Source organism: Diabrotica virgifera, chromosome 3 (assembly GCF_917563875.1).
Source record: "Diabrotica virgifera virgifera chromosome 3, PGI_DIABVI_V3a".
NCBI lineage: Eukaryota > Metazoa > Arthropoda > Insecta > Coleoptera > Chrysomelidae > Diabrotica > Diabrotica virgifera.
The window spans coordinates 107,117,805-107,140,722 of NC_065445.1; the positions used below are offsets into that span (position 1 = coordinate 107,117,805).

Consider the following 22,918-nt stretch of genomic DNA (forward strand, 5'->3'; position numbering starts at 1 on the left):
TATGTAGATGATACACTATTTTAAAGAACAGAAAGTAAGCCCTCTTTATTGAGCAATGTATAGTATATTCAATATTCATGCACAAGAAAAAAAAGTTATAATAAGAAATTTGAAAAATAATCGTAAAAAATGTGAAAAATAATATTATATTATATAATAATATTATTTTATTTTTATATTATATTATAAAAAATCGTCAAAAGTATAAAGCCTTGAAAAACCATAATCTCTTTAAAAAAAGTCGTACAACGTTATACAGTAGACCATTTTAAAGGTAATTGATTTCTATTCCTATTACGTGTACCATTGAATATACCTAAAGTTACGTAGAAAAAAGTTACAGAACAATATTTACGAAATAGCAAGGAAAATTGACCAAAATTGCTGTCAGTGGAGAACTTTGAAAAATCATATTTCCAAAACTATAAATCCTAATTACCTCTACTAAACAATATTTTAAAGAAGAAATATGTAAGTTTTTTTTTTTCGTAAATCAATATCTATATCTATATCCTCGTGGACAAAAGTTATGGGACAAAAAATAAAATTTCTTTCTTTTGGATTTCTTTGTGCTTTTTCTTTTGAATATATTTTTGTAAAAAAAAGTATCATTGACTTTAAAAAGTGATATTTAGATAGCAAATTTAACCAGGAAGAATTCTTATGTAGATATGTTTGTACCAAAAGTGCATAGAATTCACCCTAATGTAACCTGTGCCCAGGGACTAATTCACCCATTTCTCAAAAACGCACCCCTTTAAATGGTAGCACTCCGCGGTTTTTTCATATATAGATGTCCATTGACCACATGAAATAATAAAACCCCGTTAACGTTGTAGTTCCTTTTAGCTATCTTATTTTGAATATAATCAATAGGCTAATATGCTCTAATGTAAACATTAACAGATAAATAAACCTTTATTTTTATTAAAATATATGATGATGTAATAATAGCTGAAAACCTTAATTCAGTAAGTGTAAAAAAATTAAAGATGGTTTTTAAGAGAAAATTATAATCTTAATTTACCAGCTCTCTCTATTGAAAGAATGATCGGTGGTATCGATTGCTGCATGGCCTCATGGCTTGATGTAGCTCAGTACTGTTGTAAAATAAAATAAAATATGTCTTTCTTTCGAACATTTTAAAGATAGACATATAGGGTGTCAATTTGAAAAGTTGCCACCCCCTATAATTTGGTCCCTATAGAAAATCTAAAAAATAAACAAAAACACGACAAATTTATTTGTGAGGGGGACATTTTGTATACCAGTTTTCAACTAAATTACATCAACCCTCTAGCAGGGGCGGACACAACCCCCAAAATCTTTAATGGAAAGGGGGGCTGAGTGATACCTCATTTTAAAGATCGTTCGATTACCCTTTCAAAAATACCACATACATTATATTTCTTTTCAGTACTTTTGGAAAAATCAAGTGAAACCGTACAGCTATTAAAAGTATCGAGTTCAGAACTCCAAAACTTTTTTTGGAGTATTGGACTCCAAATTGATTTTTTTTTGGGTGTTGGAGTATTTAGAGTTTTTTTTAAGTATTTTTGGAAAAATCAAGTAAAACCGTAAAGATATTAAGTATCGAGTTCAGAACTCCAAAATTTTTTAGAGTATTGAGGCCAAGATTTTTCAAAAGTACTAAAAAGAAATATAAGGTATGTGGTATTTTTTAAAAGGTAATTAAATGACCTTCAAAATGAGGTATCACTCAACCCCCCTTTCCATTAAAGATTTTGGGGGTTGTGTCCGCCCCCGCTAAAGGGTTGATGTAATTTAGTTGAAAACTGGTCTACAAAATGTCCCCCTCACAAATAAATTTGACGTGTTTTTGCATATTTTTAGATTTTCTATAGGGACCAAATTATAGGGGGTGGCAACTTTTCAAATTGACACACTGTATGTTTATTATTTACCTTCCAACTGTGCATATTCTGAATAGAAAAATCATTTGCAGAAGTTTGGGAAATAAAATGGTGTTATCAATTGTTATTTTTGCAAACAAAATAATTTTTCTTCTCCAAAATTAAATTCTTGCAGTTTATAAATCTTGCTGCTAAATAGACATATTCGGGATCTACGAGGAAATTGTTCAAGTAAATAAAAGACTAAAATCATATTAACATAAAATGTATTAAAATATGAAAGCACTCACACTTTTTTGGTATAAGCCTGGTTTTGTATTCAAAAGTAAAGAAGCAAAAAAGAATAAGTGCAGCAATTTTCACTGATTAAAGTATATAAATACTGATAACAAATTCAAATAACACAATTTGAAATAAATAAAACAATATTAACATCTTCGATGACACTTTTTATATGATTTTTTATATATACAAAATATATTGTGTTCAGTAACTTTTATATAATTTTGTGTAAAAACAATTACTATTGTAAATAATAAATAAATTGAAAAGAATATTTATTGTATGGCCAATAATCCATTACGGTCCATTGTACCATCACCTTTCCCATGAGTGGTATTGTCAGTTCCTTGGTCGCAGGGTTAACACCCCAACACCATAGAAAAATCTTGATATAATTCAAGGAGAAGCTTCTGAGAGAAGCGCCTAGAGAAAGCTATTAGAGCTAGCGTATGCGCATAACATGGTATCATAGCAAGAAGACAGATATAACTCGTCCAATCGTTCACGGCCTTGGAAGCAGAAACAAAAAGAATAGGGCTACAAGTTAATACTAGTAAGACTAAGTATATGACGGGGACAAATAGTAAGCAATAAGCAAGTAGCAAAACCTGAAGATCCAACGGTTAGAACATATACTTTCGAACAAGAAAGTTCATATATCTAGGCTTACAAATCAAACAAAAGAATACAGTAACTGCAGAAATTAACAGACGTATATCTAGCAAAGAGAGCGTAATATTATGGACTAAAGAAACTTTTAACCTTAAACATAGTCACAAAAAGAAGGAAAATATTGATATGCCATGAGCAGCAACGTGGACGATGACAAAAAGCCATGAAGAACGTTTAGGCTGTTTTGAACGTAAAATCCGCAGACAGGCGTGCGGATGTACGGATTATGGCATGGGCGCTATAATTTTGAGCTTTACCGCCTTTATAGTGAACATAGTATTGCTAAATGAACGACATGAAGCCTTCAAAACACATTGATAACTAAAGACCGGATAAAGTGAGGAAAAGAAGCAGGCCCAGGGCAGACCAGATGGAAGATGAGTGTCGAGTATGAAATTGGAAAATCAAGGCGAAGGATAGGTGGGAATAGATGATCCTAGAACAGGCCAAGGCCTACTATGGGTTGTAGAGCCAAAGATGATGATGATAATCATCCCTTTACTTTTTATACATATTTGAATGTTTATGTTGAATAAACAATATAGTCCTGTCGCCACGGGGGTTACAACGGCCTCCTTTATTCAGATGGACTTACCTAAGCTTTTTTATGGATTTTGACCCGTAGGACACGAATTTTTTGGGTAACAGTTGATCCGGATGTCGATAAGTTTGTTATAAACAAAGAACTTGAGGCATTACATAACAGCTATTTTTTGGAAAACAAAACATTTTTTAGTATTTTTTGGGTCATGCATAGTTTTCGAGATAAACGCGGTTGAAGTTGAAAAATTGCAGATTTTGAACCCGAATAACTTTTGATTAAAAAATACAATAGTAATTCTGCTTACCAAGTGTGAAAGTTTTATTGTCAAACAAAGCTATAAACAAATAGTGTTTCCCGAGCCTATTGCACGTTATATGCTACGTAGAAATAGCCTGTTTGTAGGCTCGCCTACTAGTTCGATTTTAAATGAGAAATGCATTGAAAACATCGCTCAAGCACTATGTGTTTATAGCTTTGTTTAACAATAAAAAAAAAATTTTAGCAATGGAAATAATCGAAACCGATAGAAGTTGACTTGAACTTTCAAATGCGGTAAGCGCAGAATTGCTATTTTATTTTTAATCAAAAGTTATTCGGGTTCAAAAATTGCAATTTTTCGATTTTTTGAAAGTTCAACCGCGTTTATCTTGAAAACTATGCATCCTACGAAAAAAGTTATAAGAACATTTTTTGCTTAGAATGACCCAACAAATACAAAAATATGTTTTGCGAAAAATCGCTGTTATGTAATTCCTCAAGTTCTTTGTTTATAACAAACTTATCGACATCCGGATCAGCTGTTGCCCAAAAAATTCGTGTTCTACGGGTCAAAGTACATAAAAAAAAACTTGGATAAGTCCATCTGAGTAAAGGAGACCGTTGTACCCCCCTGGCGACAGGACTACTACTAACACTGGGTAATTACAGGTTTGTAGGTAAAAAATTACTACTGCATTTAAAATTTATAATACATCTTTAGGATTCGCTCCACTCATGTGACCTACAGAGTTTGTTCTTAAAGATAAATTAAAGTATTTAAAAAATATATTGTCATTAATTTCATAACTTCTGAATTTTGGGCTCACGCATTCCTGGAACTGTCTATAGCCACTATTTTTTTATAATATATAACGAAGAGCAGCTTTAGAATTATTCATTATCGAAGCTTTTAGTGATGATTGGTCTCAGGGTAGTTGATGGGCATCAATGGATTATTACTAGTGCTACATTGAAATCTTTTTTTTTTCTGATTCTGGCTTTGGTTTAGAACTAGAACCTTTAGCCACGTAATTGTATAACTTATCACTAAGTCAGGGGAGTAATGTGTAGTGTGTGTGTTGACTAAGTGTCTTGTTACTTTGCAAAGTCGACGTCATTGTCTTTGCAAAGAGACGCTAATTGTTTCCGAACGTCTGCGGTCCCTCCGGTGAGTACCGATCCCACATATTGAAATCTCTTTTTTGAATTTCCTACAGTATCTAATAAAGCCGAGTTAAATCATTTAAAGGCCTAACACTATTTTTACACTCATTATCAGAAAAGTTACTGAACGACATTTAAATTAAAAGAAAAATATAGTCCTTTATTTTAGTAGCATATATCGTGCTGTAGATGTAAGAATTTGATAAAAGTCATTTTAAAGATTAATAATATGAAATTTGGAATGCGTGTTTGGGAGCATAAGTTACACTGCATCATGAGTGAAGTAAAATTACCAAACTTAATATGACTCTAGGTTCTTTCATAAGATTGAACTCATAAAAACTACGCTTACGGTTCTCCCGGATTTTGTTGTCCACCTTAGGGGATGGATACCGGTTACGTGTGATAAGTCTACATTGTAGTTGCCTTGCCTTATTTCAATAATGAACCATTCACACAACGCCTATTTGTAGAGTTACAACGTATTTGATTCATAACAGCCTTTTTTTACAAAATTACACCGTGTATAGTAAACTTCTTCTTCTTCCTCAGCTTTTCCCATTTCAGGAGTCGCTGTTTCTTATTCTTGGTCGTCGCTCATTTCTGTCCATCGTGTCTTCATCTAAACCTTTCTCTCTCAAGTCCTCTACCACATAGTTACTCCATCTTCTCCATTTTCCTCTACCTCTCTCAACTTATCCTTCGTCCCACATGGTTTTCATTTCTAAATCTGACGTGAACAAACTGACCGTTGGAATCTTTATTCTTGAATCTTGTTGGAGACTGTGTACAGGATTTATATTAGCATTCAAAAAATAAGAGTAATCCATATCGAATAAATTTTTAAAAGTCTCGAAACAAATATTATTTACATGCATTGTTTTGATTTCGTAAATTAGGTGACATTGCTTCTGCAATGTAGACCACTCGTTTTGAAAAACAACGGAGTCAGCAATTATGTACTATTAGTATTTCATGGTCACATTCAGGCATGAAATCATTACAAAACAATTACGGTTTATTTATATATACAGAGAAAGTAAAGCAGAGATCGTTCACTATTCATCATTCATTATTTAACCATCAATGTAGTTAGAATATAGACTTTGTCCACCAACTCGTTACTGGCATATTTAGTGTTGGCAAATAAATATATGTCTGGTAAATAGTGTTCAACTTAATCAACTCCATCATCGGGGATAACCCCAACCACCATATGGCGATCCTGCCAGGACCGCCATAACTGTAGTCACCCCGGCTCTTTCTCTAATCAAGTCGTTCCTAACCCTGTCCCTTCCAGTCTTACCCTACACACACCGTAACATTTTCATTTCAGCCACCTCCATATTTGTTTCTTAAATCTTCTTTACCGGCCACAGTTCACCAACGCAGACCTCACCACACTCTTGTATATCTGTCCCTTCAGGCCTTCCCCGATTTTTCGATCATAGAGTACCCGTCTATACAAGGTGTCCCCGAAAATAGTGCGTTCCTTAGAGGTATAGGTAAAAGGCACAATGTAGAGCAAAAAACTCTTATAACATTTTTTTTCTAAATTCAGCCGTTTGACCAAAAAACGAAAATACAGTTTGATATGCAAACTGAAGTCTGGCAACAACGTGTAATTCAAAGACAATCACAATAGTAGGTTTGTAGGTCAGTAGTTGTATCTGGTAGGTAAAATAATGTAAATATCAACCAAACCTTCCGCAGAGGTCTAGTGTTTACATTTTTTCACCCTGTCCGTGGTCGTCCCTTCACATCAAACAACACAAGAATTTGGTTTGTTTGATGTTATTGACATTGAATATTTGGTTATTTAGTTTTATTCTGTACCAAAAGAACCGGTATTTCTTATTTCTTAATAAGTAGGTATTTTGGGTATTAAACAAATATATCCCACTGGCGAAGCGTCCATGTAACCACTGTTACCATTGGTGACAGTTAAAAATCTTGCAAATAAATATTTTATGACGATGAATAATTATATTTACCAATATTTTTACCAATAGAAATATATTATTATATTATGTGGTAATATAAACCTAACTCAGTAAATAGCCAACTACTCGTAGACACGAAAATATTGGCGAGTTTATGTGACTCATTTGCACTTTATTATACTCTGTTACCAGACTCATTTCTGATTACAATGGTTATATACCCACGCTGGCGCTCGGGACCGGCTAGTGACTGAAAATTTTGAAGAAGCGACGGCATAAGCGCGCTGTGTATCAGTAGCGCTGTTACCATATTTAGAATTGGTGACAGTACTTATAAAAAGTGTGCGTGCAGTTAACCATGGATGAGTGTCGCTTCTTAATCGATCAACTACTTGAAAAGTAATTATCCTTGTATAATTTTAAAGAAAAAAATGAGATTAAAAATGAAAGACCTATTTTAATCAATTTAAAAAAGGAATCAACAAAAGTAGTTCGATATTTTAAATTTAGTTGGTACAGTGAAAATCCTTGGTTATATTATGGTTGCAAGAAAAATATTATACTGTATTGTTGGCCATGTCTTCTGGTTTCTACAGAAAAATGGGTGGACCAGGTTCACGATTTAAATAGTGTTAGATTTTTAAAAAAGGAGACATGAAATTTCTCCGTTACGTACATGTAAGATGTATACCCAGTTTGATTCAGTTTGGCAAAACAAAAATCAAAAGTTCTCTTAACCAAGCTTTTAAAGCAAATATTGCTTAACATAATAAGTTTGTTAAAAAAATAGTTAAGTATATCCTTAGGACACTTATAATAGATACTGTATGTTTTTGGGCCAAACAAGAACTAGCGTTTCGTGGTCATTTTCACGACTCTGACAATCCAGGCAATTACAGGGAATTTTTAACATTAATTGCCAAAAAAGATCAAAAATTTTGTCAACATCTAGAAACATCTGTTTTTTCGAGAGTTTCAAGTGATATACAAAATGATATTATTGAAACTACACTCACCGGCACAAAATTCCGCCACCCAAAATTTTTGATTAAGTTTGACAATTTATAACTTTATTATTTGTGCTTAGATTTTCAAGATTCTTACACCAGTTTGTAGGTACGTGTATTCATATTGTTTGGCATTATTCCGATAACAAAAAATTTTGCTTGCATGTCATTGTACAGGGGTGAAAGTAGCGTTGAATTTTCTCCTAATTTTAAATAATTCTGTGGAAAAATGGAATAGCTGATTTTGTTTCATAGTCCTGTCATATTTTCCCGGAGGCATCACCAACGTTTTGTTTTTTGAATAATCCGGATATCTTTTTTATTGTAAGAGCTGTACCATTTTTTGTAAATAAAAACACTGATTGACTCGTACAATTGAGGTTGGATTGATAAGATTAGAATGTCCCGCATGCAGCCCAGATCTCAATCATATTGAGCATTTATGGTATGAATAAAAAAAGCTATTTGCCGTCATCCTAGGCATCCAGAAAACTTGGTACAGTTATGGCCCTGGTGGAGGAATATCGGGCTATTCCCCAGGCAAGGAAAACACATCTTTATTAGATGCTAAACAGATTTCGAGCAGTCGTTGCTGCAAGAAGTGGACATAACCGCTATTGAATTTATTAAATTTGTTAAATTTGTTTTATTTTGTTAATTTTAGTGCGTTTGATATTTTTAATTAAATAAACCTTCAAAGCAGTGTTTTTAATTACAGCTCTTACAAGAAAAGAGATATTCAGATAATTCAAAAAACAAGACCTTAGTTATACCTCCAGGATAATACAAAAGGAGTATGAAACAAAATCAGCTCTCCAATTTTTCCACGGAATTTTTTAAAGTTAGGAGAAAAAACAACGCTTATATTCACCCCCGTGTAATGCCATCTAAGCAAAAAATTTTTGTTATCGGAATAATAGCAATTGACAGCAATACATGTACCTACAAACTCGTGCAAGAATCTTTAAAATTGAAGTACAAATAATAAAGTTATAGATTGTCAAACTTAATCAAAAATTTTGGGTGGCGGAATTTTGTGCCGGTGAGTACATATATATAATTATATATTTAGCCATATCTTCATTTTTTTAAATAAGATTTTTTGCATCTGGTTTTGGTAACACTTCAGAAAAAGTCACGCGTCGCCACTGATATATCCATTACTTTGTAAAGGATACAGAATGGGTAAAGTGTGCAATATTTTATAAATTACCCAGAACACTAAACGGAGAGGCCTATAAATTTCTTGTAAAATGTTTTGCCGGTACTTCTTGAAGTGTCTTTGCAAACACGACGTGAATCACGACGGAGCCCCAGACCTGTGTAAAATCTTCTGAATACCAGATTTAAAATTATTCCATATTTCAATATATTTCAGAAAAACATTACGTAGGTACAAATAATTTTTCCTAGGTGCATTTACATTTTAGAAACTAAACCATAGTTACTTAAGTAAAAGTTAGAATTTATGTAAAATTTCGAGCCCTAATTATAAAACCTTAATTAATTCAGATAATAGCAAAAATGCCACATTATTAAAGAAAGAAAGAATTATTTTGCAGGACGTACCTACCGATGTCAACAACCCCAAAAATCACACCTCAAATAGTAAATAAACAAGGGGTTCCATTAGGTTAAATTTTCAACAGTCACAACAAGTTCTTCTACGCCACGTTGCCATGTCATTTAAATTCATGAAAATAAAAATTAACTTATATGGAGAACAATGTAATTTTTTTTCTTGGAAACGGTTAACTTTAGAAAAAAAATGTTATGGGACTTTTTTGTTCTAAATTGTATATTATATCCATACCTTAAAGGAACGCACTATTTTCGGGGACACCCTGTATAGCTTATAGTGTACTGATCATGTTCACTCAATAGATACGAAGACATGTAAGTAATAGAGAAGACCTTATACGACTTCATTCAAATCACTCATTTTAACAGTCAAATTGCGCTGATAGTTCACAAAAACTTCAATAGGAGATATACAAGTATTCGCAGAAAATATGGATATTATTATTTAAATTTTTAGATAAAAATAATAAGGGTTTATATACTTAGTTCTTTTTTTAAGTTGCTATTTTTATTTCTCATGGTATTTAAACACCATACTTTTTTTATTTTATAATGCAAATTTTAACGTGTGCCCTTCTACTATCTTCGTTCGTTTGTCTCCTTTTTCAATTCCTTATTAATATTACACCAATCACCCTTCCTTTAACTTTGTTGTTCCCGTTATTACTAATTTTTTTTTCTGAAAAATGCTTTGGCCGAGCCAATCAGCCAGAAACAAATAATTCTCTTAAGATATAGCGCAAATCAAGATTAAGTTATTTTGCCCTTTAAATATTTTTGCAACTATAATCCCTCTTTAATGCCATTCGTCGCGTCGTCATGAGTCTCGACACGGCGATTAATGCCGTAAAGTCTGTACTTTACGGAAGAATATGCGCTTGCAAAATATGGACCAGGAATTGTTTCAGAAGTATAGAAAATGCAAATAAAAAAAATGTTATTACAATCATTTTTATTAAGGTTGATATGAACCCTCAATTAATTTGTTTCTGATCCTAGAGATGGCTCTACTGTAGCATGCCATTGTGGTAACATTTTCAACTTAATTGTAGATTTCTACATGATGACTCAGTAATATGTAGAAACCTGAACACTTTTTTATCGTTACACCCATCGGCTCAATTGGCTATGATGCCAAATTGTTTAAACAGTAATTTTATCAACGCCTAATAACAATGTTAATAGCAAGAAACATTTAGTCCATGTTGTGAGGCCGCTCCCGTCTGAAAGAAAATTATGTTTCGGTTTCTTTGCGGAAGGAAATCTGAGGGCGAAATTTTTGGCCAGAAATTGGAAAGAAAGGTATCTTGTCATTTTTCTCAAAAGTTGATAGTTTTCGAGTTAGGGGCGATTTAAAATCTGAAAAATGCGAAAATACGCATTTTCGAAGCTTAAAAGCTCATTTATCTTAATATATCGCACATCCCATTCAATACCGATACAACTGCGGTTTTCTTCTTCTACAAAATAGATATTTTAAGACAAGTAATTGAATATTAGAATATTAGTAATTCAATAGCACACGAATGGATATCTTTTTTGAAAAACAAGCAATATTTAACCATTATAAATATTTGTAAGATATGGCGGTATTGCATTATATTTTTAAATAACTCATCAACCATAACTGCTACGATTATACAGATTAACAATGAAAAACCAGACAAAGTTATAAATGGTAGTTTACTAGATAAATTTATCTAATAATTATAATTATTGTATATTATAAATCACAACAAAGTGAAATTAACTCAACAAATTGAAATAAAATGATTGATGTACATTTGCAATAAGATTTTTTTTTGCATAATTCCAGTAAATGCTCTTTTGTTTTCTCTCCTACAGTAGGAGGCTTTTCGTAGGCTGGTTTTGAGTTATATTGCTCTAAAATATTATTATTATCAGAAAAATGACGAGTAGAAAGGTCAATAGTTTTATAGGTTGTATAGTCAAAGTTAACTTTGTAAAAAAATTTTGTAGGAAAACACTTTTCTACTTTAAGAATTTCTATATTATTCCATATTACTTTCTCGTTATCCGAATTTTTGGTGAATTTTTGCCCAAAAATTTTTGAAAGGTACTTGGAGTCAAAAAGTCTTCAGCGTCCATTTCATTCCCTTTATAGGGCCTACCGTTTTTCTTTTTGCAGCACTTATTAGAGGTGGCCACTGACATGAATTGAGTTAAACTGTGTTTTTGCTTTCTCGATTACTGCATGCATCGAATCACCCTCATTTTGGGTATGACAAACAGTAAAAAATTTGTGAGTAATGTTATTTATTTCAGCATGCGTAACTGCATATAAGTACATAAGTACCACCAAAACCGCCTTATTCTTATTCTTGCCAACGCAGTTGTCGGAATAAAAAATAATATCTTTTCCTGCAGGTAAAGTAGATAGATAGCTAGAGAGGCATGTTGCAATTTAATTTGCTCCTCGCATAGCAATGGCCTCGTGCCAAAAACAGCAGGAACTGTTTGTGATGCTACTTCGAAAATCGTAAAATTAAAGCAATTGAGACAGGACTTATGAAAAAATGTAGAAATATCTCCGCAATGTGTAGGTAATACTGCTTGCAAATCGAAGCAAGCTACTATGAGTTTATTATTTTTTATGTAGGATTTGTAATATTTTTTGCTTTTTCTTCTCGGCTTCTTTCTTTACTACGAATGTGACGTGTGTATTGTTCTTGGCCTTTTTATTTTTCTTCTTGATTGCATTGTTTATACACCTCATAAGTTGCGCAATGATCTTTCGTCGGTTTAAAAAAAGAAATATTACATTCTGTGTTAAAAAATGTTTCATATGTACATCTTTTGACAGATGGCAACTGCTTTTCTTCTCGTTACTCTTTGTAGTATCTATACATCTAAGCTAAGGTTAATGATCCATCAAGGAATTCTCTACGAGTTTGAGCTCTTAAATAGTGAGACTCTACGCGCTCAAAGCTATTTATGTGTTTTCTTACGGTTTCCTTAAGTTTCTCGTTTATAGTTGTGCGTTTTGATGATTTCCTCTATTATCTTTCTGAACGATGTTATACTCTTTTGACTTAGCCCAACTTGTTCGAATAAATCGATCTCCAATATTAAGGGTATTAATAAAAATATTTTGCATGCTCTTCTCCTTAATTTGTTTATAGTTAAATAAAAACATAAATTGTTTGTCCTATTACTTCCTTCTACAACTCTCCCATACTTCGGAATATTGTGCAAACGTTTCTGTAAAATACCCCTAGCACTCGCAACATGTGGCGGTATTACATTAAAACATATTATATTCTACGTGCAATATCCATACATGATACAGTTAAGGCGCTACAAACTACGTTTTTGAAGTTACGTCACTAATGTTCTCAGCAAGCGACGTGTATTCTCGCAATCTTCAGATTTTAAATCCCTTGTAACTCGAAAACTGTTAACTTCTCAGAAAATGAGAAGATATCTTTTTTGTTTAGAAGAAGCCAAAAAACCTAAAGAGTTACAGTGCAAAATAGGAGATTGTTGAAATAGACCCTGCTGCATTGGCATTAAAATCGGATCGACGCGCATAATTAACAATTAAAAAACAACGGTCTAAATTGAAGTTAGACCCGATTACTACTCAGAATTTCAAAAATGAATGTTTAAACTTCACTTTAAGGACTTGCCAACCTTAAATACAATAATTTAAATATGAGTTTTTACGCCTCGAAAATGTCTATCTTCGCATTTTTCATATTTTAGTTCACCTCTAACTCGAAAATTATCAACTTTTGAAAAAAATGACAAGATATTTTTCTTGCTTAGAATGACCAAAAAAACAAGAAAAAATATTTTCCTGGACAAAAAATGGTAATCTTGTGAATTTGTTTAGAAACATTTTTTTTAACAATTTTTGCCCAAAAATTTCGCTGGCACTCTTCTGATTTATTTAAAGGGGACATTTTTGAATAGGAATCCGCAAAGAAACCAAATCAGAATTTTTTTAGACGGGAGCGGCCTCACAACATAGACTAATTACATATTATGTTTCTCCGTAACTAAATATTCCAGTTAGTAAGGAATTCATCTTATCTCACACTGACACTGAAAGATGGTAATAAAATTTTACGACCTCTTCCATTCACTGTCGACAAATCATCTAAAAGTGTATTACATTGCACAAATTTTGTTTATACACATAAACCTTTTAACACGTTGACGGACAGTGCGAATGCCTCAAATGTATAATCAAGTGTTGTGATACTATATGAATTTTGCAAAGTAGAATAGGGAAATTGCTAAATTTGTTTTAGCGCTTATAGATTATGGAAACAATATGTTTTTTGTAAACATGTGGACGACGGCCATGGATGTATCATATTTTATATGCATCTGTAGATGTAATAACAGGATTTTGATTTTAAATTCCGCAAAATATGTTTAAGCAAGGCGAAAACCTCGCGTTTCTTGAGAAAAATATTCCCATGAGATCTTTTTGCGTAATCAGTTTCATGAGATACCTCAGAATAAGACAAAAAAGGTTATAATAAAGATATTAAAAATGACTTAACAGAAAAGATACTGAAAACTATTTCACTAACACCAAAACTAGTTCGTCTCTGTCTTGCTAAGAGAACCGTCGATTTATTGCATTTCGATTTAATGTCCATGATTCAGTTCCATAGTAAAGCACACTGTGTACATAACATTTAATTAGCCTTATTTTGAGGGCCAATATCAGATCTTTGCTGCATAAAATCTTTTTCATTTTCACGAAGTTGGCACGTGCTTTTTCAATTCTCTCTCTTATTTCTGCAGTCTAATCGTTATTTTCTGTGATTATCGTTCCCAAGTAAGTATATTTTTTTACTCTCTCAGACTGCTGGCCGCCTACCGTTAATATTTCATTTATATTGTTGTTCTTACTATTTTTCATAAATTTTGGTTTTTTGAGGTTAAGGGAGAGTCCGTATTCTCCATTACATATATCTTAATATTTTGTTCATTATTCTTTCTAAGTCTTCCAAGTTGTCTGATATTATGACTGTATCGTCGGTATACCTAATGTTATTAATTAAATTTCCATTTACTTTTATGCCGACTGTCTCGTTTACCAAAGCTTCTTGTGTGATTTCTTCAGAATAAGAACTAAACAATAACGGCGACAGTATGTAACCTTGCCTGGCCCCTCTCCTTTTCTCCATTTGTTCTGACACTTCTCCAAATTACACATTTGATCGTTGGCTGTAGTATAAATGGTATAGTTTATTACTAAAGTTATTATTATGGTATGGTTTATTACTAACGAGGAAGTTATAAATGCCTTAAATCAAATGAAAAATGGAAAATATAGAGACGACGGAATAACAAAAGAGATGATTAGAGATGGAGGTCAAACTACCTTGGAAGCAGTTAAAATCCTAATGAAGAAGTGCCTCTTTGATATTGCTATTCCAACCACTTGGCAAAATGCGCAGCTACTTCTACTACAAAATAAAGGAGGCAAACACAAACTCGAAAATTACAGACCAATAAGTCTGTTACCACATCCGTACAAACTGCTTACCACAATAATGACCAACAGACTATCAGATAAATTCGATAGTTACCAGCCTGTTGAACAAGCGGGATATCGCAAAGGTTATAGTACCGTAGAACACCTACTCCTACAGACAATAAGGACATTTCTCGAAAAGTGTAACGAATACAATAACCCTCTTCATTCAGCATTTGTTGATTACAATAGGGCATTCGATTCCATAGAACTCTGGGCCGTATTAGACGGAATGAATAACGCAAGGATTGATTCCAGATATAGAATATAGAATTATTTACTATTGAATTAGAAGATGCCTTATGTCTTAGAAGAAAAAGTTAAATTGTCACTTAAATTTTTAAGTCATCTAAGATTTGCCGATGACATAGTGCTCATAAGCAACAATACAGAAGAACTAATCTACATACTAAAGATGCTTAAACAGGAATCTGAGAAGAAAAGCGGTTTAAAAATAAATTTAAGTAAAACAAAAGTGATGACAAATCAAAATATCAGAATCGACTTAGATGGAAGTCAGATCGAAAGTGTCGAAGAGTCACACGATCAAGCTAGGCAAACAGAATCAAACGGCAGAGATAACTAGAAGAATCCGAATTACTTGGGCAGCAGTTGCAAGACTCAGTGATGTGTTGAAAAACAAAAAGATACCAATAAACCTAGAAAAAAGGGTATTCAACAGTTGTATTCTACCAGTTATGACTGATGGAGTGGATACCGTGACACTTACAGGGTTATCAGCCAATAGATTAAGAACACAGAGGGCCATCGAACGAGCTATGTTAGGAGTATCTCTGAGAGAACATATTTGAAATGGGACGTATGAAACAGGACGAAGGTGGAATATGTAACTGGAAGAATTGCGCAAATGAAATGGAACTGGATAGGACACGTGGCACGGCAAAACAACGAAAGGTGGACGAGAACATTGTACATTGGAGACCACGCGAGCATAGTAGTAGCAGAGGAAGACCACAAAAACGATGGTTAGATGACTTCAAAGCAAAAGTGGGGAGAAACTGGTACCAAAGAGCACAAAACAGAGAAGAGTGGAAAACTCATGGGAGGCCTTTGTCCAGGAGTGGATGCAAACAGGCTAAAGAAGAAGTTATTGTTTTCTTTAGGGACATTCACTTAACAAGCTACATGTTTTTATGGATTTGGCTGTCTCTAGAGGTGTATATTCTCGGGCTGAATACCGATAACCTTTTTCCAAGCACACAAACAATCCACATTGCTTTACTATATTTTTTGTTTTTGTTCTGTTAGTGTATCTTTGGTTGCCTATATAGATGTCATATAGGTGAACAAGGATTAGGATTAAGTTAGGTTAGGTCTGATCCGGGGAACCGGTACCGGGACAAGCGATGTAAGATGATCAAACTAAATAAAGATATCTTAATCAAGAGTACTTAATAGTCATTATTAAAGAACCCAACTAAACATGGTGGCAGCGGTGTTGAGTGCAGCACGTATATTTTAAGTATAAAACTATATTACCCATTAACCACTAGCACATGCCAAGAGTAGCAAAGCAACGTTAAGGGGCAAGAAAATATTCTGCATTGTGGTCAATTGTGGTTGAAATCATACCCGACATAAAATAACACTGAAAATGTCTACTAATACTACTCCTGATGCAAATACTCAAGGTATGGTAAGTCCAGCACCATTGAATGTTAACCCTCCGGATAAATTCAATTTTTTGGCCCCAGCAATTTGGCCTGCATGGAGGAAGAGGCTGGAACGCTACATGTCGGTATCAGGGCAGCTCCAAAAGACAGAAAAACAAAAAATAGATATCCTAGTGTACCTTATGGGAGAAGAATCCGAAGATATTTTGATACAATTTCAAAAAATTCCAGATACTTACGAGGAAGTTCTAAATGTTTTTGACAAATATTTTATCCCTAGACGTAATATTATATATGAACGTTTCAAATTCAATTCTACAGTACAAAAACCAGGTGAAACCATTGACTTATTTATTACTAGCCTACATACCTTAGCAGAACATTGTAATTATGGGCAACTGAAGGAGGAATTGATCCGAGACCGTATCGTAGTAGGCATGCTGGACACAAAAACATCAGAAAGGTTACAGCTAAAAGAAACAGTGTTGATAGCAATTTCTGGATTTTCTTCGTGTCTTATCAGATAAAACAATTGTTCCAGATATCGTTATCGCGTTTCCTTTTTTACTCCTTTATCGATGATTATTCTGCCGCGCCGTTTTCATTTTCTAATATGCTATACTCTTTCTCTTTCTTCTCTCAAAGAAACTGTTTATTAGATTTTTTTCTTTCTCATCTAATTTATACCGATCCAGATTAGCTCCATATAACAGTTCTAGTTCTACTTGCATCAGACTAATCAATACGTTTATTTAACATATTATTAAGTGTCAACACATTTTTTCTTTTGTCTTCGCTAATATTTATTTATTTCTGTTGTTTTTGTACATAGAAGAAATCAATATAGATGTAAGATTTTTAAAATTGATTGTTATTATTTCTTTTATATTGATCCTTTTTTTATTTTTAATATGACGGTGAAAATATTTTTTAACCTATCCTGAATTAATTTCAAAAGTGGTTATTTATTTAGGTACTCTTACTCCATATCTATTTAAATATCGTCCAATTGGTTTCCTTTAAATTTAGCTCACCACAAATGCAAAAAGTAATGAACAATGAAAATTTTAAAGATAAAATAATGATTTCAATTAAAATCTTTAATAAACATAAGTGCGACAAAAGAGAAACACCATGGATGGTAGTTATTAGAAAAACTATTTGACAAAAGTAGACTATTTATGCTCCAATTCAAAATATAGTCAAATACAAAGCTTCAGAGATACATGAAAAAATACAAATAAAAAAGACAACTTTATGTTACTTAAAAACATTAAAAAGCCAACTCGGGTTTAATCGAGACAAAAAGTACCGGCCCTAAATATATCAAAATCTAATACGGCCAAGGGGACTGACAATATTTCAAGAAAAGTAGTTAAATTAATTTCAGAAGGTCACGTTGATGCGTTATAAATAGACGTTATAGTAGTATATATATCTGTATTATATTACCTACTAACTATAATACAATAACACGTTTTGTTGTACAAAGTAATTGATATGGCAACGCTGCTAGGATAAAGTTCTGTTTGACGCGATTCTAGCAGAAGGTACTGCTATCTATCGAGCATAAATATTACCGATGTTGTAGATGGAGTCACTTCATGGCTGCACAAATTCACAGCGGCAATTCAAGATATAATTCTTGTTTAACGAGATTTTTCATATGTTTAGAAAAAAATATTCAACATTTTATTGCAAATATTTTCCACTCTTACAGTTTTATATATGTTGTTATTAAAATTTTGTCCGATTTCTTGCCGGTAGCTTTATTATAAGCCAAAACATATTATTTTTTCCTATTATGGCAAAACTGTAAGATCAAAAATTTTCAAAAAATTCATAAGTATTTCTTAGGATTATATCTTTATGCTGTAAGAAAATTAACAAAATTGTATGTTTGGTTTTCCCGCTTTATACTTGTAAAAAAAGAGTATTTTTGAGTTTTTTCGAAAACGAAAACATGAAGTTCGCTCAAAATTTGTCAAAATACTTCTAGTAATCACATACACCTTCTCAAATTTTTTCAAAATTTTTGAACTTCAAATTTTTTTTTGGGGGGGTTCAGATCAACCTTAATCAACAATTTTCATATTTTAATGTTACATTAAAATCCATCATTTTCTTTAAAACATTTACTGGCATCTCCATCATCGACACTAAGTGATAATTTTCACAATAATAATACATATTTACATTTTTTTAAATATTTTATTTCCAAAGAATAATATACCCCTAACGTTTTTGCCCTAGATATAAGAGTTTTGATTTCTTTATCAAAGTCAAAGTAAAAACACTTGATCTTGCCTTGCGCTATAACCCAGGACACTGTAAGTGATAATTTTTCGTAACCATTATATTTGCTTTCATCGAATACTTTATTCACACAAAATACTGTCACCCCTTACCATACATATAATGTACCCTAGGTCTTCTCTACACATTAACCAATTTCTCCGTATTTTCCTGTTTATTTAAGACGTCTATATTAATTTGTCACTTCACCCATTCACGATGTCTCTACAATCCTTTTGTAAAACCAACAATGAACTTGTAATTCTTGCCCAATACAGTGATAGGGAGATCATTTCTACTATTGTTCACAGTAATCATTTTCTGCATTTGAAACTCCAGGTTCCAACTTTTAAATTAGTTTCAATCAATAAGCCACAAAATGTGTCAAAAGAGGGTAGAAAATGAAATCAAGTCCAGGTCTTGGAATGAGGAGAAGACTTGCGCAAAACAGAACTTGATGGTGCGTTTTCACTGATAGTCCTGTCGCCAGGGGGGGGGGGTACAACGACCTCCTTAATTCAGATGGACTTACCCAAGTTTTTTTTATGTATTTTGACCCGTAGAACACGAATTTTTTGGGTAACAGTTGATCCGGATGTCGATAAGATTGTTATAAACAAAGAACTTGAGGAGTTACATAACACTGATTGTTCGCAAAACAAAACATTTTTTTTGTATTTTTTGGGTGATTCTCAGCAAAAAATGGTCTTACAAGTTTTTTCGTAGGATGCATGGCTGAACTTTCAAAAAATCGAAAAAGTGCAATTTTTGAACCCGAATAACTTTTGATTAAAAAATAAAATAGCAATTCTGCTTACTGCATTTGAAAGTTCAAGTTCATTATATCGGTTTTGATTATTTGCATTGCTAAAAATTAAGTTTTTATTTGTTAAACAAAGCTATAAAGACATAGTGTTTCCCGTTTGGTTTTAATGTACGTAATATACGTAGAAATTCTGTATGCGCGCCTACTCGTTCGATTTCAAATTAGAAATGCATTGAAAACATCATTCAATCACTATGTGTTTATAGCTTTGTTTAACAATAAAAAAATTAATTTTTAGCAATGAAAATCATCAAAACCGATAGAATTTGACTTGAACTTTCAAATGCGGTAAGCAGAATTGCTATTTTATTTTTCAATCAAAAGTTATTCGGGTTCAAAAATTGCAATTTTTCGATTTTTTTTAAAGTTCAACCGCGTTTATCTTGAAAACTATGCATCCTACGAAAAAACTTGTAAAAACATTTTTTGTTTAGAATGACCCAAAAAATACAAAAAAATGTTTTGTTTTGCGAAAAATCGCTGTTATGTGATTCCTCAAGTTCTTTGTTTATAACAATCTTATCGACATCCGGATCGACTGTTACCCAAAAAATTCGTGTTATACTGGTCAAAATACATAAAGAAAACTTAGGTAAGTCCATCTGTATTAAGGAGGCCGTTGTACCCCTACTGGCGACAGGACTATGAAGCTCTATGCTCCAGATAATTAATGATAGTATTTTTTGTCATGATTTTCATTGTATTGATGTTGCGGGATAACCTGAACTCCTCAGTATACATCTGTACTTTTACATCGTAAGCATACATTAAATAGCAAGGCATCTTAGCTTGAAATTTTCACATATCAGCATCTTCATTGTATACTTATAAAAGATAAAAATACCCAATTCACAAATGACACAGTTTGAAACATTTTAAACAAACAAGAGAAAAATTAATTACTGTCAACCCAAAACAGAAATCACTTTTTGCTTGCGTAATACTGATAAAAATAAAATATGCTTAACTGTTTCAACAAACTATTCACGAACAACTTTTATCAAAAAGTTCTAAATCTACTACCTAATTAAATATTATTCTCTTTAATTTCTACAACTTCCTTATTTTGACTATTGACTTTATTCAAGCTATTTTCCAAATTTAACTTAGAAAAGTCACTATCCAATTTAACAACTCCATCAGATTTTACGATGTCCGGTTTGACATTAACAGAAGTATCTAATTTGACAGGATTATCTAATTTGACAGAACTATCTACTTTGACAGAACTATCCAATTTGACAGAGCTGTCCAATTTGACAGAGCTATCCAATTTGACAGAACTTTCCAACTTAACAGCAGACTGTTGACTCGAAGCAGAAGCATGGCTGCTAGATCTAGAATGGCTTCCTCCAATAGGCGTCTGTATCTGTGGAGTGGGAGGTGTAATTCCTCCTGGAGCTATACCTTGCCCCATCTGCATGTGGTACTTGTAGATATTTTCTGTCGATTCCACAACGCCTTGTGTAAGGTTAAGGCTGCGACCACGAATTCCTCCGGCGTCTTTGGTTTTCGGAGACCACCAGTTGACGAAAGTCCCTACGATCGGGATGTGTCGTACGATTCCTTCCTGCCACAACCGTTCTTCATTTTCTTTTTGGAGATCGAGAGTTGCCGTTTCGATACCTGAAATATATGTTGATTATATGACTGTTTAAATTAAACCGAGTTAAGTTATTAAATTGACAGAAAAGGCATGACTGCAATGAGAAAATTCCGATATTCCGATATTAAAATATCCGCAGATACTACTGATATATTTATATACAACGGAAAAGTCTAGGGATATTCTTAAAAAGAGATGTAATTTCTTCTTTAATTGTTTTGAATAAATAATAATCGATTTGTAGTAATTAATTGTGTTTACTATGCAACAAAATTTGTTGAAATGTCAAAAATAACGAGAATATCTTTCAGAAATGTCAAAAACATCGAGAAATATAATTAAAAAAAGGCCATTCCGAAATAATAAAAAAAAAAAAATCAATACAAAATATGGCCTCCACCCTGGTTTATGGCCCTACATCTGCCGTTCATAGACAAAATGAGATTGTCGATATTCTGTTGATACGTTTGCCCCTTCTTCTATCAGGCGCTCTCGAAAGCGAAACGGCGTGTATATGTTACCCATATGTGGAGTAATTCTTCGTTGAAGCATTCCCATATATGCTCGATGTGATTTAGGTTAGGGGATTGTGCTAGCAAAGGCAACACATCAATACCTTCGTTGGTAAGTCAGTCTGTCACTGGGCGTGCTACATGTGGACGAGCATTATTATGCATGACGTGGAAGTTTTGACAAACTGCATCAGCAAACTGACGAACGATAGGTTGTAAAATGGTGTCGACATACTGCTGAGATGTAAGGAAGCGGTTTCTGCCACGGACTATTATTCCACTCCATACCACTACTGTACCACCTGCGTATGTTGTAACGGGTCGATACGTTACGAAATTATTTTTGAATTTTTTAATTATTTTTATAATTATTTCTCTTGATCTCTTACTTAATTTCTCTAATTTTCTCGTAATTATCTATTTACATGACGTCACACTTCTGTGTACGGAACGCACTATACGCCACCTAGTGGTATTGACAGTTCGTTGGTTCTGAGTCTTAATTTTGAGGGAGAGAGAAATTTCTGGTCACTTTTGGTTAGAACTTCGGAGTGGTATGTACAGAGGCGGCTTTACCTATTGTGCAGGGTGTGCGGTGCACACGGGCGCCGGGATGTTAGGGGCGCCGAGCACCAAAGAGCGGGTCCTTTACTTTGTTTCAACATAAAATATGAAACATTTTTAAATAGGAGGCGGAAGATGAATCAGCAGCTGACGCAAAAATACATTTTAAAGTAAACTTTTACTATTACCTATTAGATACCGCAATTACTAAATTTTTTCGTTCCTTCAAAAATTAAAACACTGGAAGGATAAAACACTGCAGTAAGTGGAGCCCCGCATACTGCAGACTTTTTATCGGCAGATAGTTTAGTCGGGATGGGCTGTTAGTGCGCATACTGAGCCAACTAAACAGTCGGGTTGGTGAAGAAGGCGCACACTATCAACAGCCGACCGACTATTCTCGAACGATTTAGTACTAAAGTTCTTATTTGATTGTTGAAGTTAGTAGTCGCACAATGAAAAAATTATCCAGACATGTTATTATCGCTCTCATATAACGGAGGAGGAAATCCAAGAAGAGATTCCGAGAGTATTGAGTGCATCATAATTTACAGTGAAAGAAATAAGACGCCGTGACGGTTAAATGTAACAGACGTGATCCAGAAGATTGTCATGTTAAAATGGAACTGGACAGGACA

General features: G+C 33.2%; 1 protein-coding gene across 1 annotated transcript in view; it reads right to left on the reverse strand.

Annotated features, from left to right (window-relative positions):
• Positions 1 to 2,123: 2,123 nt before the first annotated feature.
• LOC126882016 (pyridoxal-dependent decarboxylase domain-containing protein 1) overlaps positions 2,124 to 22,918 on the reverse strand; it is a 102,966-nt gene continuing 82,171 nt past the window's right edge. Inside the window, exon 10 of the mRNA XM_050646786.1 lies at positions 2,124 to 21,224. Within this exon, the coding sequence (XP_050502743.1) occupies positions 20,626 to 21,224 (599 nt within the window). The 3' untranslated portion in view covers positions 2,124 to 20,625. The remainder of the gene's footprint in view (positions 21,225 to 22,918) is intronic.